Source organism: Podarcis raffonei, chromosome Z, assembly GCF_027172205.1.
Source record: "Podarcis raffonei isolate rPodRaf1 chromosome Z, rPodRaf1.pri, whole genome shotgun sequence".
NCBI lineage: Eukaryota > Metazoa > Chordata > Lepidosauria > Squamata > Lacertidae > Podarcis > Podarcis raffonei.
The window spans coordinates 2,140,816-2,157,710 of NC_070621.1; the positions used below are offsets into that span (position 1 = coordinate 2,140,816).

A 16,895-nucleotide genomic window follows, 5' to 3' on the forward strand; every position below is an offset into this window, starting at 1 on the left:
ACTCCGCTAACCCAGAAATAGTACTTCGGGTTAAGAACTTTACCTCAGGATGAGGTGGCGCAGCAGCAGCGGGAGGCCCCATTAGCTAAAGTGGTACCTCAGGTTAAGAACTGTTTCAGGTTAAGAACGGACCTCCGGAACAAACTAAGTACGTGACCAGAGGTACTACTGTACAGTCATACCTCAGGTTGAGCACATTCGAGTTGCGCTCCGCGGCAACCTGGTAGTAACAAAGCACATTACTTCCGGGTTTCGCCGCTCGCACAGACACTCAAAATGACGTCACGCGCATGCGTGGAAGCGGCAAAATGCAACCTGCGCACGCACAGACGCACCGTCACTTGTTACGTTTGCTTCAGGATGCGAACGGGACTCTGGAAAGGATCCCATTTGCATCCCGAGGTACCACTGTACTCAACACTCCAGCTACCTTACTGATAACAGACTTGCAGCTAATCCAAACCAAGAGAGCTGAACCAAATACAGCAGTTGTTCCTTAGAATAATTTCTGGAGGCTGACACAAGTTCAAAACTAGGGCAAAGATCCACCCACATGATCTTGCACCCTCAGATAGCTGCACCCCAAAGAAAGGAGGGCTTCTCAAGAAAAACACCCTTCCTGTGCCCCTTCCAATAAATAACAAACACAGAGGTCTAGATTTCATAGCACTGCATCAGCAAGAAGAAGCTGGTGATACCAAATTATTTTTATACCCCTTGAAGCCTGGGATTTCTCCCAAGCTCTTTGGAGACCACAAAAGAAGCAAGCAGCCAGAAGCAGCCAGCCAGATAAGACTATGGAATGCTGCCTTCTCCAAAGGTTCCTGCTTTTGAGGTTTTTAATTCTTCTCCCCAGGCAGATTTTCTGATTTCAGCAGCTAGATAAAGGAGGAATAAAAACTGGTTCCTTGACAATTTGAGATGTACCACATTGGCAGGACCAGCAATCTGTCAGAAGGCATAATATCCAACAACAGCATTCCATCTATTAAAATCCAGGCCAGAGATCTTGATTCAAAGATTTTTCTGAGTCCTCCTTTAAAGGGAGAATACAAAAGGACAGACAGCATTTGGCCCACCAAGGCTCTCTCCCTCAACAAGTTTATTTTCTCAACAGCTGGCAAGACAGGTCATTGTTTCCACAGGTAGTTACCATCTTTGGGACAGGTCATCTTCTGTGCCAATACCAATAAATTTCAGCTTCAAAAGTAGGCCTAACATTTTTTGCATATACCATAGAAATATAATGCCTCTTCAACCCAGCAGTAAAGTCTGACCCAGCACAGTTGCAGCCATCCTTCAATGTGAGTAATTAGCACAATAGTATCGTTCATTCTTATCCGAGAAAAGTGACGCACCAAAGAAGCAGTAAAGCATCTTTTTTTATTAAATAAAAAATAAAAATAAAAGTTTGCTTTTCACATTGCCCAATCACCCTTTAGCTGGAGAATAAACATTTCTTGCTGAACAAGAAAGAGGATCCACCACTCAATCTGAGAAGCCACAAACACACAAAGATTCTGTGCTGAGAATTCAGCTCCCCAAAACATTTGCAAGTCATTTTGAAAGAGGAAATGGCATGCTTCAGCCACCCAGGAGAGAAATTCAGATTTCCCTATCCAGTCTTGTAAGTAAACAACAACAAAAAGTGATCATGCAGTTTTTGGCACATGCTGAAAACTTACCTGTTTACCGAGGCCTTTGCTATCAAATATACCAGCCACTTGTCAGAACTATTCTAGTTAAACGGAGTCTTGAAACGCTGCTAGATTTATTATTTTATATTTGTATTTTCAATGGATTCTACTGTAAGCCAGCTTGAAATACTCTTCATAATAGGCAAGATATTTATTTAATTTACTAGCTGGCTAGAGACTGCCCAAGAAGGAAGAACATCCCTCTTGCATTTCTCTGCTGGATGTGGAGAAAGGGGGCTTCTTGGCTTCTTGCTTGCCATTCTAGATGTAAAGAGGGGCTTAACACCTCATCTTTCCTCTGCTAGTTCACTTACCCACCTGTATAAAGCCCTGTGCTGTCTCAAAGGGAGCATATAAATACAAGGCTGACTCAATGGGAAACTAAGCACAAATACGGGCATTCAGACCAATTAGACTTTAATCTTAAAATCTTGAGGATTAATAAGTAGCCCAAGTGCTACTATTAGGCTCTCTTCCAACTTTTTTTGTTGGGGGGGTCACTACATGGCCACAACAGTGTCATGGGCAACAGAAGATAGTGGCCAGTGAAAAATATGGTGGCAGTCAAAGATCCCAGAGAATTTGACATTCTCTTCTTAATGTGTATTCTAAGCCTCATGTTGAGAAGCAGAAAATACATGGGAGACAATATTTGGATATAACCTACATATATGACAATAAAACGAGCAGGTTTTCTGGGAGAGGGGTGTGTGATCATCATTGTTGCCATTTATTTATACAGTTCCACATACGTGCATAGCAGGGCTAACCAATGTGGTACCTTCCAGATTTTGTGGACCACAACTCCTATCAGCATGTCCAATAGTCGTGGATTAATAGAAATGTAGTCCACCAACTTCTGGAGGGAACAAACTGGCTACCTCTGCTTGAGTGCAACAAAGATTATAGGTCCGTCCTGAAGACCTTGCAATTCTGTTCAACTACTAAGATTCCATTTGGTTTCAGCAGGGAATGAGAACCGCAACGTCCTAATGGGTTGTAGCACTACATAACTCAATACATAGCAATATATATAACTATATATGCACACTATATATGACACCCTTTCCAAACCTGGTGGACTCCAGGTGATTTTGGACTGCAACCCCCACAGGTATGCTACCCAGGGAAGGTGGGAGTTATAGCCCAACAACACCTGGCAGGAAAAGCTTGAAGTTCTTTCTTGTTTAGTTTTAAGATGCTAAATTAGGTTAGGTTGTTTACAGCACTTCTGTATGGCTTGATTTTTTGTGTTCATTAATATTATAGTTGTCCCTTAATTGTTCTTAATGGGTTTTTTTAGTTATTATAATTATTGTTCATTTGGTATGTTGTGAGCCACTTTGAGGACCACTGTGGAAAAACTGCATACAAATAAACCAATGATGATGAACTGCAGGCTCCGCTCCAGAGACGGTCCTTAAAAAAATTGACAACTCTTTGGACTCTCTGGTTGGTGTTTCAAACTAAAAGTATTTCCCAGGGCAGGCCACTTCAAAACAGTGATACAAGAATTTCATTGACACACACTGCTGAAGGCTGTCTGGGGCATAAATCAGGAGAAAGCAACATTGCATTACATTTATTTGTTTTTTATAACCTTCACTCAAGGCTATAAAACGGGATACAAGTATTATAAATAAATAGTCATTCTCTGGGTGCCAATTGCTTCTCAGAAACTCTGGGTCACAGTTGAAGCTTTCAATAATCTAAGGCAGGGCTTCCCAAACTTCAGTCCCCAGACTTTTTGGACTACAGTTCCCATCATCCCTGACTGTTGATCCTGCTAGCTAGTGATGGTGGGAGTTGTGGTCCAAAAACAGCTGGAAACCCAAATTTGGGAAACTGTGGTCTAAGGAATTAGTGATCATCAGACTATGCTGAAAACTGTCAAAGCCTTCTTTTGTATGAACTTTAAAAAGCAATCAGTTTCAATGCATACCAGCAGACATAGAGCTCCTGAGACACATCAGTGTATACACATTTGTTATCATACTTCATCTACCAACAAGACCAAATATCCAACCTCCCTTTTATTCTTCTTTAGTTGCACAGTCTGTTTCTAGTTTTTTGCAGTTTCTTGAACCATTGTGAAATGTCAAATATTCTAGAATTTCCCTGTTCTTTTGTTAACCTTTGAAAACCACATTAAACACACCCTTTTAAAAAGATTTTGCAATGGGGGTGAGCAAGCAAGCAGGCATGCATATAACAAGGCCAAAGTTGAGCACTTTTATGTCCCCTTGATCTCACTGGGGACAGACTGGTCATTGTGCTTAACTCCTCCACTGAAAAAAAATGCAAGACTAAAATGCTTGGGTTTGGCTGGATTGTGGTCCATGAGTTCTGCCTCTCCCTGACATCACAACCAATTTCTTTCCAGTATTATGCTGTAGCACTCTTAGTTATGTGCACTGTATTGCGGGACCAAGAAGCTGGTGCTCAAGCTACACAAACACTCCCAGTCCTTTATCAAAGGAGTTACAGCCTGCAATCAGGTAATTCTAAGCATAACATGCTCATCCAACTAAGCCAGCATAGCAAATGCCTCAGGGGGTGGGGCAGTGGCAGGCAGATGGCTGTGGTGTCAACTGATTTTCATTCTCCCTCCCTCCCCCACGCCTTTGCAGTGTGCGTCTTGTGTATGTACACTGTTCTAATTCCAGTTCAGTTCCTCTCTTTAAACTTCTTCTAAAACCAACACCAAATGCCAAATCAGATATATACAGGAATAAAAGACAACAAGTTTACTGTTTTTTACCACTCCCTCTTGTAAAAGTCAGAAAAACCTCGTTCTTTCCCCAACCACACAATATTGTTGCCAAACCAGTACTAATCTTGTGCTGGCTAAGTTTATCCCCTCACACACACTTGCATGGATAAAGCCTTTGTATTTCTAACACTTGTATTCCTAACACAGCCCAGGCACTTCTGGGGTGCACACACCCTTGCGGCTTCACTTCTCTCTCCTACAGCAATCAGATTGTCAACAGCCCAGCAACACACACACACCTCCACCCCATCCTAGCTTTGTAAACAAACACCCTACAGAAACTATAGAAGCAAGCATGAGTGCTTCATCCCACAGACCTGGCTACCATCATGGTGTTGTTTCACTTGAAGCAGATCAGCTCTAAAACACCTTCAGATAAATTTTATGGACTCCCATGTAGCTGAAGGGAGAAGGGCCAAGAAACAGAGAGGAGTGGGGCATGAAACCAGACTACACGGGCCAGTCTTTGTCAACCTGCTGCCCTCCAGATGTTTTGGGCTGTAACTTGCTTCAGTCCCAGCCAGCATGGCCACAATGACTGGGACTGATGGGAATTGCAATCCAAAACATGTGGAGGATACCAGGTTGGCAAACAATACCATAGATGTTGACATCAAACCACCATGAAGGAAAACCATCTCAAGAACCTCCCTATTCACCTGTCTTCAACTACAAGAGAAAAACACGGCATCCTACACTTTGAAACTCCCTGCATACTGAGATAAAGCAGACATCTTCACTGTACTCTTTCTGGCATCTACTAAAAACATTCCTGTTTAGAAAAGCCCACCCAGATGCCTAGAAAGTTGAGGTGATTTTAATTTGCTTTAGTATTCTAACTTTTGTATGTTGTGAAGTGGGGTTGTAAATTTTTCTTGATTTTGCAGTGGTACCTTGGTTTTCGAACTTAATCCATTCCCGGAGTCCATTTGACTCCCGAAACCATTCAAAAACCAAGGCACAGTTTCCAATTGGCTGCAGGAGCTTCCTGCACTCAAGCAGAAGCTGCATCAGACATTCGGCTTCTGAAAAACGTCTGCCAACCAGAACACTTACTTCCGGGTTTGCTGCATTCGGGAGCCAATTTGTTCGGCAACTAAGCCATTCGAGAAGCAAGGTACAACTGTACTGTTTTATCTTTTCTAAAGCACTTTGAAGCTTTTAAAAATCTAGCAGTGTGTAAATTTTATTACATAAATAAATAAAAAATCCAAGATAAATATTTTTTCAGTCAGCCTTTCCTAAGGATCTGGCAAAGTTCTGCAATCCTCCTCCATTTGGGACAACACTAGGTCAGCAGCCCAAATCTTCTAACTTCCATGGTTCCCCTCAATCAAGGTACAGAATGAGGGGCTGAGCTGAGAAGATCAATGAGTTAAGAGCTCAAGCTATCAACTCACCATTACATGAGTAGTCAGTACCAGCCTACATCTCAGGGCTTTTTATGCATATGACACATACAGAGATGTTACTGTACAGTCATACCTCATGTTGCGTCCGCTTCAGGTTACGTCTTTTCAAGTTGCGCCCCGCGGCAATCCAGATGTACCAGAATGGTTACTTCCGGGTTTTGCTGCTCGTGCATGTGCAAAAGCGCTAAATCGCGCTTTGCACATGCGCAGAAGCACTAAATCACCCTTTGCGCAGACGTGGCACTTCTGGATACGAACGCTTCGAGTTGCGGATGTGCCTCTAGGACAGATTACATCCGCAACTCGAGGTTCCACTGTACTGAAAAAGGCCCCCAATTAAAACCTCAGCTGCAGCATCACTGGCTACCTTTACGAACGCTACTTTTCTCTCAGTCTTTCCCACAATACACATACTTACACTGCAGAGCTACTCAAACCAGCATAACTTACAGGGCTGTTCTGTGGACTATTAACCCAAAACATGTGAAGGCTCATACCATGGACACCAAAATATTGCCTGAGACAAAGAAAGGCAGCTACGGAAATTTTACTGCACTTGTCTCAGGTACTTTTTAGTGGAAACACAACACAAACAGCCACTATATTGTTATCACTGCTAATAATACTGTGTCATGATTATTATTTTCAATATCATCAATAACAACAAAAACAACAACCCAGTTTATTCAGTAAATTTAACTTTCACCTTTCCTCCAAGGAGCTCAAGGCAGCAAGCAGGGGCCTACTCCTCTCCCCCTGCTTTTATGCTCACAACAATCCTGTGAAGTAGGTCAGGATGAGAAAGAGAACGACTGGCCCAAGGTTGCCCACTGTGTTCTATGACTGAAAGGGGATCTGAACTTGGGCCTCACCACTTCTCGTGCAATACTCTCCATCACGCTGGAGTCTTTGGGAATGGTGAGACAGCACAGAGGATATGCAACACCAGGTGTTGGCAAGAGCAACAGCAGCACCCCAACACAATTGCAAATAATTTATTTTTATTTAACATCATTTGTATACCAAATAATGAGGCCCTTCTTTGTGTGCCCGCTCCAAGAGAGCATTATCATGACAACAGCAGTAGCTTTTATGTCAGGAATGCAGAACCTGGTGTCCTCCACAAATTGCTGTACACCAACTCCCATCAGCCCCACCAAGCAATGTGGTCAAGAATGATAGGAGTTACCAGCACAGGATTTAGGTGCGGGTGGTTCCGCTGCATAGGAAGGTGAGCCGAGGGGGTGCAAAATAATAATATGAATGTCTACATTTATACGGGTATCTACTGAGAAGATCCATAAAAAAGCAACTATACAAAGATGAATTATTGTTAAAATAAGTAATATAAGAAAGATTTTGTTACACTCCAGCAGCAGGAATCCACATTGGGGTTGTGGAGAAAATGTGACCAAGGGCTGACATGACAAACGTTTGTAAGTGTTATGCATGGGCCAAATGAACCAACCCAAACCCTGCAATCGCCACCTGAGGCCCTTCTTCTTGTCCCTCTGCTGTGAGAGGTCCGGAGGGTGGTGGCAACACCAGAACGGTCCTTTTCTGTGGTGGCTCCCCGTTTATGGGATGCTCTCCCATAAACTCCCTGGCAGCATCATTATACACCTTTAGGTGCGGGGGGGGGCGGATGGCAACCCTTCTTCAACCAGGCCTTGAGCTTACTGACATCCTATATATATCCTTGGAAAGGGGTTTGTGGGAATTGGGGCGGGGGGGTAGGTTTACTGGTCTGTTTTGTTCTTGTCATTACGCATTTTGTGCTTTAACCTTTCATTTTCATGCTGTCAACCGCCCTGGGATTAACGGATGTAGGACGATACATACATGTCATAGCTACCCATAATAATAAATAATGGAGAGCCGGCCCCCAGCCCCACCCACCCCTCGATCCCTGAGACCAGGGAGGGCTAAGCGCCCGGCCAACCGCTGTTTCCACACAGAGGAGCGCCGACCCTCCCGGGGCTGAGGCGCCCGAGGGCGAGGGCGGCGGCTGCTTCTCCCTCCCTCCCTCCCTGCCGCCGCCCCCCCGGCCGGCCCAGCCCCGGATCCTCTCAGGGGCGGCCAGCGCCCTCCCGCCCCACAGCCCCGCTCAGGCACGGGCGGGGCGGCGCCCGGCTTACCCTCTCGAAGGCCTCCGTCTGCCTCCCCGGGCAGCGGGAAGAGGAGGAGCAGGAGCAGCAGCAGCAGCGCAGCCGCCGCCGCCGCCGCCACCGCCGGGCCTCAGTCGGGCCGCCTCGCAACCTCGATCCCGCCCCCCGCCTCCGCCTCCTTCCCCGCCTTCCTCCGTCACGTGACCGGGGCTCGGCCGGAAGACGGGCGCCCGGCCACTTCCGGCTCCCAGGGCTTCCGGTCCCGCCCCCCGTCCCGTCCTCTTCCTTAGCAACCCGTCTATCCCTCTCCTCTCGGAAAAGAAAGAAGCGGCGCCGGAAGTGGGGCTGCGGGGGGGGGGGTTTGCGGGGATTCAAGCTTCCGGTGGCGGAGGAGGAGGAGGTGGCGGAGGAGCTCCGCTGGCCGCGCGGTCCTTCCCGCGCCCCTCGGGCCAGCCCCGTGGCTGCGCCGCCTGGGGGAGGCGGAGAGGAGGTGGGGTGAGGCTGGGGGTTTGTGGGGGGGCCGGCGATCCTCCCCGCTTGCTCCTGTCCCAGCCGTTGGCTGGTGGAACTCGCGGCCACTAGACCCGGCGGAGGCTGTCCCACCTCAGGAGTGCTCCGATTGCGGGTGGGGGTGGGGGGCGTTACGAGGCGGAGCCCAGCCGACCATCGCCCTCCGCATTCATGACAGCGGTCCGCCGCCGCCGCCGTTTTTCTGCTCCGTAAATGCAGCTGGAGGTTGAGAGGCGTGGTTTGGCTAAAAGGGGGGACGTGGGGGTCGCGGAGTGGGACTTGAGGGTGGTGGTTGTTTTGACAGCGCGCTTAATGTGGACGTGAGAGTTGCTTTTGTGCCGCTGCAGCAGCGCTGCTTCTGGGCTTCCTAGAATAAGCATCTGGTTGCATCTGGTTGGGGGCTGTGAGGACGGAGGCTGCGCTAGATAACCTCCCCACACACGCTGGACCTGATTCACCTGCAGGGCTATTCTTCACCCTAACTTGGGTGGCTTTAAAGGGGGACTGGACGGATTCACAGAGGAGATAATGCTGTCAGCCACAATGGCTGTGTTCTGCGTCATGGTCTGAGACAGTAAACACTCCTGAATGCCAGGTGCTGGAACCATAGGAGGGAAGACTGCAGCCCTTGTGCTCAGATCCTGCTTGCGTGTTTCCCTTTTTCGGCATTTGGGGTTGCCTACTGTGAGGAGAGGTCACTGGACTGAGTTGGCCACTAGCCTGATCCTGCAGGCTCTTTTGCCCCAGGGCAGTGATGGCCACTAATTTGGATGGCTTTTAAAGAGAATTAGCTGAATTCATGGAGGAGATAAGCTACTGTCAATGGCTGCTGAGCAGGATAGCTCTGTTCCACCTCCGTGATTGGAGGCAATAATGCTTCTGAATACTAGCTGCTGGAAACCATGGGAGGGGAGAGTGTTCTTGTGCTCATGTTCTGGTATCTGGTTGGCCACTGTGAGAACAAGTTGCTGGACTAGATGGACCACTGACCTTATCCAGCAGGCTCTTTTGTGTTTGTGAGTGAGGTACTGTAGTGATCCTCTCTTCTCAGTGTTGAATTTGAAAGAACCAAAGTACAGTCACGCCAGGGGCTGATGACCTTCAAGAAGGCGTCTGTGTATCTTTCTGGGGAGGAGTGGGCTCAGCTGGTACCTTCTGTGTGCAAAGCAGGTACCCTATCTCTGAGCTGTGGCCTCAGCATCATCCCACACTAGCTGTGTCATCTAGGGCCATTTAGTCCAGCCCCCTGCAGTGCAATGATCACAGCTAAGGAATACCTGACAAGTGGCTGTCCAGCCTCCCTTTCAAAACCTCCAGTGAAGAGGTTGATGCTTTTGTCTTTCTCTGTGCTTAATGTCATTGGTAGGTTTAGGATGAGATGGTGCATCTGTGCTGCTTTGATTGCTCAGAAACACCTCCCCACCCCCCACAGTTATTAAGTTTATTTTGCATTTTGTTTGTTTGTAAGGCTGGAGCCCTGTGCACGCTTATCTGAGGGTAAGCTCCACTGAACTTAGTAAGACTTATTCCTGAGTAAATGCATTCGGGGTTGCACTGCAAATAACCTAATTTCTGAGGTACTTTCCAACAGCTAATTTCCACAGTCCAGTCACTTCTTTCAGCAATATTGGGTTTGGGACAAGCAGGGAAACTGAGAAAACAGTAATTATTGTTATGATGTGATCATTACGAGAGCCACAGGGGAAGAAACTAGTACAGTCTTGAAACTATTTCTTTCTGTGGCATTCACAGTATTCATCCACTTGCCCCTTTCAGGTTTGTCAACATGACCATGAGAACTGATAGCCTCCACTTCCAGTTCGACAACTATGGGGACTCCATGCTGCAAAAAATGGACAAGCTGAGGGAAGAGAAGAAGTTTTGTGATGTCACAGTCCACATAGACAACCTTGAGGTTCACGGCCACAAAATAGTCTTTGCTGCTGGCTCCCCTTTCCTAAGGGATCAGTTCCTGCTGAATGACTCCAAGGAAGTGAAAATCTCCATCCTCCAGAGTTCGGAGGTTGGGAGGCAGCTGCTTCTGTCCTGCTACACTGGTGTCCTGGAGTTTCCCGAGATGGAGTTGGTGAACTACCTGACGGCGGCTAGTTTTCTTCAGATGAGCCACATTGTGGAGCGCTGCACACAGGCCCTGTGGAAATTCATCCGGCCAAAACATCAGCTTGAAAACAAGGAGGAGGGGAAGCAGCCTCAGCAGACTGACTCTTCAGAGCCAAACGAGTGTCCGAGGCTGGGGAGTAAGGAGGAGGAGGAGGAAGATGACTCCTTGCTTCCAGACTCTCCATGCATCCAACCCTCTGAAGACAGCCTGGACATGGACGATAGCGACATCCAAATTGTGAAGGTGGAGTCCATTGGGGAGGTTGCAGAGGTCAGAAGCAAGAAGGACCAGAACCAGTTTATTTCCTCAGAGCAGCAGAACAGCCTCCACTCATCAGAGCCTCAGCACTCCCTCATCAATTCCACGGTGGAGAATCGAGCTGGTGACCTGGAGCAAGGCCAACTCCACAACTACACCCTCTCGTACATGGGGGGAGACAGCCTCATCATGGCTTCCAAAGACATGTTTGGCACCAGCAACCGGGGGGTGGACAAAGGCCTTCAGTGGCACCACCAGTGCCCCAAGTGCACACGTGTTTTCCGGCATCTGGAGAACTACGCCAACCACTTGAAGATGCACAAGCTTTTCATGTGCCTGCTGTGCGGCAAGACCTTCACACAGAAGGGCAACTTGCACCGGCACATGCGGGTGCATGCGGGCATCAAGCCCTTCCAGTGCAAGATCTGTGGGAAGACCTTCTCGCAGAAGTGCTCCTTACAGGACCATCTCAACCTGCACAGTGGGGACAAGCCCCACAAATGCAACTACTGTGACATGGTTTTCGCCCACAAGCCCGTCCTTAGGAAGCACCTCAAGCAGCTCCATGGCAAGAACAGCTTTGACAACGCCAATGAGAGGAATGTCCAGGACATTACCGTGGATTTTGACTCCTTCAGCTGCAGCTCAGGCACAGACTCAAAAGGTTGCCAGCAGGCCGAGGCCAGTCAGGTGCTGGACACCGGGAAACTGGCGCAGGCAGTGCTCAGTTTGCGGAGCGAAAGCGCCTGAGCGAATTGAAATGGGTGGTGGAGCACCTCTCTATGAGCATTGGGGCAGGAAGAGCCGTGAAGAGCTGCTTCGGGCTTTGGTCACGAAGAGTCGGACACGACTAAACAACAACAACAACAATCGGCCTAAGAGGCTCTGCTGGATGAGCTGTGGGGGCTGGACTGAAAATTGTAGCAAGTCTTCTGCCCTAGAGTGGTTTGATGTGTTTGGTGACTCCGTGTCTTTGTCCCTAGCGTGGAAAGAACAGAGGCATAAGCCTGCCTCCTTTGATATTTAGGTAAGGCAGCGCTGGATGGCCCCCCTTTTCTGAAGGGGACTTGAATTGTACCTCCAGGAAGCAGTTACCGGTTTGTGGGCTGAAGGAGTAAATACAGACATACCCTGTGATAGATATGTTTTTCAGCGGGGGGGGGAGGGGGATCTTGAGTTCTTATGGGGAGAAAGCACTGGATAATTATAAGCTCTTAATATTTGTTAGTCCATCTGTGATTTTTTAAAACTGTATTGTTTAACATTTGATACTTGCCTTCTGTTCTTCTTACCTTCCAACTGACCATTTTCACCCCTAAACTTGTTTGACTGTTGTGAGTGAAGTCACTTTCCTGATTTAAAATGGGTGAAGGCTGCTGCTACAGAATATGGCAATTGCCTCTGTGCCTCTGCCCAGGCTGAGTTCCTGTCCCCAACAACCCGACCCACCCTTTGTGGAAAGTATGTGCTTAGACTAGAAAGGCTAAACTTGCATGCCCCAGTTGTCTTTGTTTTCTTCTGGGCCTTTCTCTCATGTTGTTCCTCTCATCTGAAGTGGCATCCGTTTTTCTGTCCAGCAGCCAGCCAGGCCCCCCCTCTTCTGCTTTGTATGGCTTCCAGACTTGCTCCTGGAGCCTCCCTTTGCCACACCTGACTATTCCTGTCCTCACCTGCAGTGTCTCTTTGTTTCCTTGACCTCACCCTCGAGCCCTTCCTTCCATGACATTGACTGCAAGCTCTTGGGCCTGGGCCAGTATCTCGCCCTGCATTGTGGATGCTGCTTGGAATCCTGTAGGCACTTGTGAGATAATTCAGATGTCCTGTTACAGGTGGTGAGCTGGGTGGAGTTGGCATAACTGGCCCCCTACCACACCTCCAAGACATCAGAGCTCTTAAAGGCGCAGGAACCCAAGGTAGTTAGCAGATTGTTACCCTGACTCCTCCCAAGCTGACTTTTGGAATTACACCTTTGAGGAGGGAAGAACGCTTGAGCAGTCAAATAATGGTTAAATATTTATTATTGTGAGTTACAGCATCAGTGTCACCCTGCAGTCAGGCCTGTATAGCAGGATAGGAGTCTCTTGGATTTTTCAGGCCGACCCTGGGCTACCTGTCCCTCTGCAGCGTTCTCTTGGCAGACTACTGTGGCCTGAGAGCTGGAAGCAGGAAATGGAACAGGGATTCTCTTGAGGGAGTCTCTCTCTCACTTCTGTTGTGAGGCTGAACTGTAAGGGAGGGTGATATGTGCTGCCATGACTTGGAAGGAATAGCATTCAATTTTGCATAATGCTGAGGGGACTGGCATCCAGGGGCGTAGTGGAGGGGGCAGGGGGTGTTGCCACAGGCACACAGTTTGGGGGGGCACAAACCAGACCCCTCCCCACATAGATCCCCATTGCAGCCTGCCGGTGGCAGGAGCTTCATAGCAGGGAGCGTGAAGATGACCTTCCACATGCCCCACCCAGCACACAAGCACTCTCCCATCCACAGCCAGAGGCCCCCAACCGGTGGGCCAGTGCTTCCTCACCTCCTGCCCCCACTTTGCGCTCAAGCGCTCTCCCAGCAGGGGCAGGAGGTGTGGAGGGGAAAGAGCACCCTCCGCGCTTCACCTGGAGTGCATGCGCTGTTCCTTGTCTGGGGCCTCTGCTGGCATCTGCCCACAGGAGCCACACCCACTCATTCTTGGTGCCATGAGAAGTAAAAAGAAAAGCAGGAGAGTGCCACAAGCTGAGACCCCCTCCCGCCCCACCCCCACACACCTTGTTTGTTCTCCCATCCTTTTTGGCCAAGTTCACACATACAGTGGTACCTCGGGTTAAGTACTTAATTCGTTCCGGAGGTCCGCTCTTAACCTGAAACTGTTCTTAACCTGAAGCACCACTTTAGCTAATGGGGTCTCCTGCTGCTGCTGCCGCGCCGCCGGAGCATGATTTCTGTTCTCATCCTGAAGCACTATTTCTGGGTTAGTGGAGTCTGTAACCTGAAGCATCTGTAACCCAAGGTACCACTGTAATACTAAGCCAAGCTATGACTTAAATGTGAATGAGAGAGTGTCTAGGTATTCACAGCAAAAGCTAGCAAGCTTCACTTCTCACCAGCCCTGCTGCTGCTTAGCCGTGTTTGGCTTAGCATTCTGGTCTAATATTGGCTGTTTGCTGTGTCTGATTTCAAGCAAGCCAGGAGCTGTAGCCAAAGTTTGTTCGTAGTTTATTGATCTCAGTTTGTCAAGCGTATCCACCCTGGAGTTTAGCTCTGGCAGGATGCAGCAGAGCAGGAAGATGGTGAAACATTTGAGGCTGTTTATGCTGTGAGTACTCACCCATTCATACACTTAGCCATAGTTTTCTTCAGCTTTACATGCAAACCAGGGTCTTTGTCTCACTTCCTCATCTCTCCTGCTTCCCCTGTTGTGAGACAGGAGGGAATTGTAAGCATTAATTTGGGGAAGGGGTGCCTCCTATTTCAGCTAGCAGTTGGATCCTCCTTAAAGTGTCCAGCACAAGGGCAGTGGGTCTGTAGCCCTCCAAATGTTCCTGGGCTACAGCTCCCCTCATACATGATCTTTGGCAATGTTGACTGGGGCTTATGGGAGTTCCACTGCGGGGTGGGAGGCTCTTGATGAAATGTGGGTGGAGCCACAACCATCATGAACCCCACCCCTTTTCTCCATGTCAGCAAGTGCGAGTGGGTTTAGCATAGGGTTGTGAATTAGCATAGGGTAAAAGCTTTGCAAATACCCCTATTGGAGAGAACATAGGCTGCTTTTGATCTGTGAATGTGCTCTTGTACGCAGGACCAAAAGACCACTCAACGTTGTGTGTGCCAAGTCATCACAGTGGCTTCGAAATAAAACAACTACACCACCTCCTAATGTGAAATGTGATCCGTGATCATTGTGAGCTGCTTTGCAAGGTTGGGAGGGGGGGTGTTTCCAAGCAGAATGTTATTCATTACAAGAGAGCGGGGGGGGGGGGGAGTGGCTAAATCAGCAGTGGGGAGCATCTGGCCCATGGGCCAAGTCAGCCCAGCAGGGCTCCTAAACTGGCCCGTGAGGCCGTTCTACCTCAACTCACAAACTACAGCCCCACAGCTGATGACATAGGCGACATGAGATATGGGACAGAAAAATACATGACTGCAAAGCAACTATCAGGAGCGTGGTTGCTCCTTTGCAAGTTAATGACCTTTGAGGTTGCCTGCTTGAATCTCATCAAACACACCAAGTGACCCTTATTTGTTTAATCAGTACATTTACAGATTGCTTGTTATTCACCAGTATCAGCGCTTTCCTGGAAAATCAAAATACATAAATTACACTAATCACAAGCTTAGGTGATTTACCTTTACTCCAACTGCAAACATACAGAATATGCACACTATCTGCATCTATATAACAGAGATTAAGGGGGGAAACACTAGGCAGGCAGCCTGATACAAGTTAACATAAAACACACTCTTACCGCAACCACTCACAATACCACTCCTGCCATTCACACAAACACTAGAGCCATTTACTGCTATAAAATACGTATCTCCTCCAGGCAGCACTAATGCACAAAGCAGCCAGTCACCCTAAACAGTACTCTGAACCCCATGTACTGCATGCTCTAGGTGGAATTTTGGCTAATCCCTCTCAATCCCAGCCTGTTAACATGGGAATGATAATACTGGAGTACCATAAGGGGCTGTTCTAAAAATGAATGGGGCAATGTAGGCAAAGCTGTGTGGCCTGAGGCAGATGGGAGTTGTAGTCTAAAATGAGTGGAGGGGACCCAGTCAGCAAATGCCATACTAGTGCAATTCTTGGGGGGTGTATTCTATCCATTGTGCAAGCCTCACACTCAAATATAACTAACCACTAGTGCAGGGGGAGGGGAGGAGACCATCCATAAAAAGGTAAAGGTACCCCTGCCCCTGCGGGCCAGTCTTGACAGACTCTGGGGTTGTGCGCCCATCTCACTTAAGAGGCCAGGGGCCAGCGCTGTCTGGAGACACTTCCGGGTCACGTGGCCAGCGTGACAAAGCTGCATCTGGCGAGCCAGCGCAGCACACAGAAACACCGTTTACCTTCCCGCCAGTAAGCGGTCCCTATTTATCTACTTGCACCTGGGAGTGCTTTCGAACTGCTAGGTTGGCAGGCGCTGGGACGGAGCAACGGGAGCGCACCCTGCCATGGGGATTCGAACCGCCGACCTTTCGATCGGCAAGCCCTAGGCGTTGAGGCTTTTACCCACAGCGCCACCCGCGTCCCTAGACCATCCATACATCCATTTTATCTTCTTTCTATCTGTCTTTCTTACTTATTCACTGAAAGTTATACCTTACCTTTTGTTTAGACCTTGATGTTCAAGGCAGCTTAGATAGAATCTAAAGATGCACAAACACAGCCATCTGTCCAAAATGTAAAATAAAGCTGTCTTAGAAATAAATAAAAAGGTCAGCAGGTTATAGGAGAGAGATCTGAAAGACTCTCCAGAGTTTACAGCTCATCAAAGGCACTGGGATGTCAAGAAGAACTTGCTGGATCCGGCCAAAGGGGTCCCATTTAGTCCAGCATCCTGTCACCATAGAGGTCAAACCTGCAACCGGGACCTGAGCACAAGAGCCCTCTCCCCTCTTATGGTTTCCAGAAACTGGTACTTAGAATTGTTGGAAAGTTAAAAAAAAGTATACATTTTAACTTCAGGTCGTTTTCCATTCTGGCCTGCTGATTAGAAAGATGCTCTCTCCAAACAGAAGCAGCGTTGTCTTGGTATCATTAAGTGCAACCCCAACGCATCCAGGCAAATGAGGTGGAAATGGCAGAGCCATTGGTCTTTGGCAGCAGAGCAACCTCTTTGGATATGGTGAATAACAGGACTTAGTTGGTCAACCAAGGCCCTTATTATACGAAGAAACTTGCTTTGCATACCTCATGGATTCAGGATCACAGGCCTGCAGGGGACTCCCCGGGTATCATCCAGATTGACCCCCAAACCTGTAACAGTCTTTTGGGAGAAGATGATTGGGACTACA

General features: G+C 48.2%; 2 protein-coding genes across 6 annotated transcripts in view; one reads left to right on the top strand and one right to left on the bottom strand.

Annotated features, from left to right (window-relative positions):
* RABGAP1 (RAB GTPase activating protein 1) overlaps positions 1–8,165 on the bottom strand; it is a 94,205-nt gene extending 86,040 nt beyond the window's left edge. For all 3 annotated transcript variants that reach the window (XM_053373275.1, XM_053373274.1, XM_053373273.1), the window contains exon 1: positions 8,021–8,165. The gene's annotated coding sequence lies outside the window, so the exon portion shown is untranslated. The remainder of the gene's footprint in view (positions 1–8,020) is intronic.
* A 187-nt stretch (positions 8,166–8,352) lies between these two features.
* Positions 8,353–16,895, top strand: part of ZBTB26 (zinc finger and BTB domain containing 26) — a 165,875-nt gene continuing 157,332 nt past the window's right edge. Inside the window, exons 1-2 of one of the 3 annotated variants that reach the window (XM_053373289.1) lie at positions 8,353–8,485; positions 10,277–11,709. In XM_053373289.1, the coding sequence (XP_053229264.1) occupies positions 10,287–11,630 (1,344 nt within the window). In that variant the 5' untranslated portion in view covers positions 8,353–8,485; positions 10,277–10,286 and the 3' untranslated portion in view covers positions 11,631–11,709. Of the gene's footprint in view, positions 8,486–9,242; positions 9,998–10,276; positions 11,710–16,895 lie in introns of those variants that run through there. The other 2 variants (XM_053373288.1, XM_053373290.1) reach the window with 2 other exon arrangements.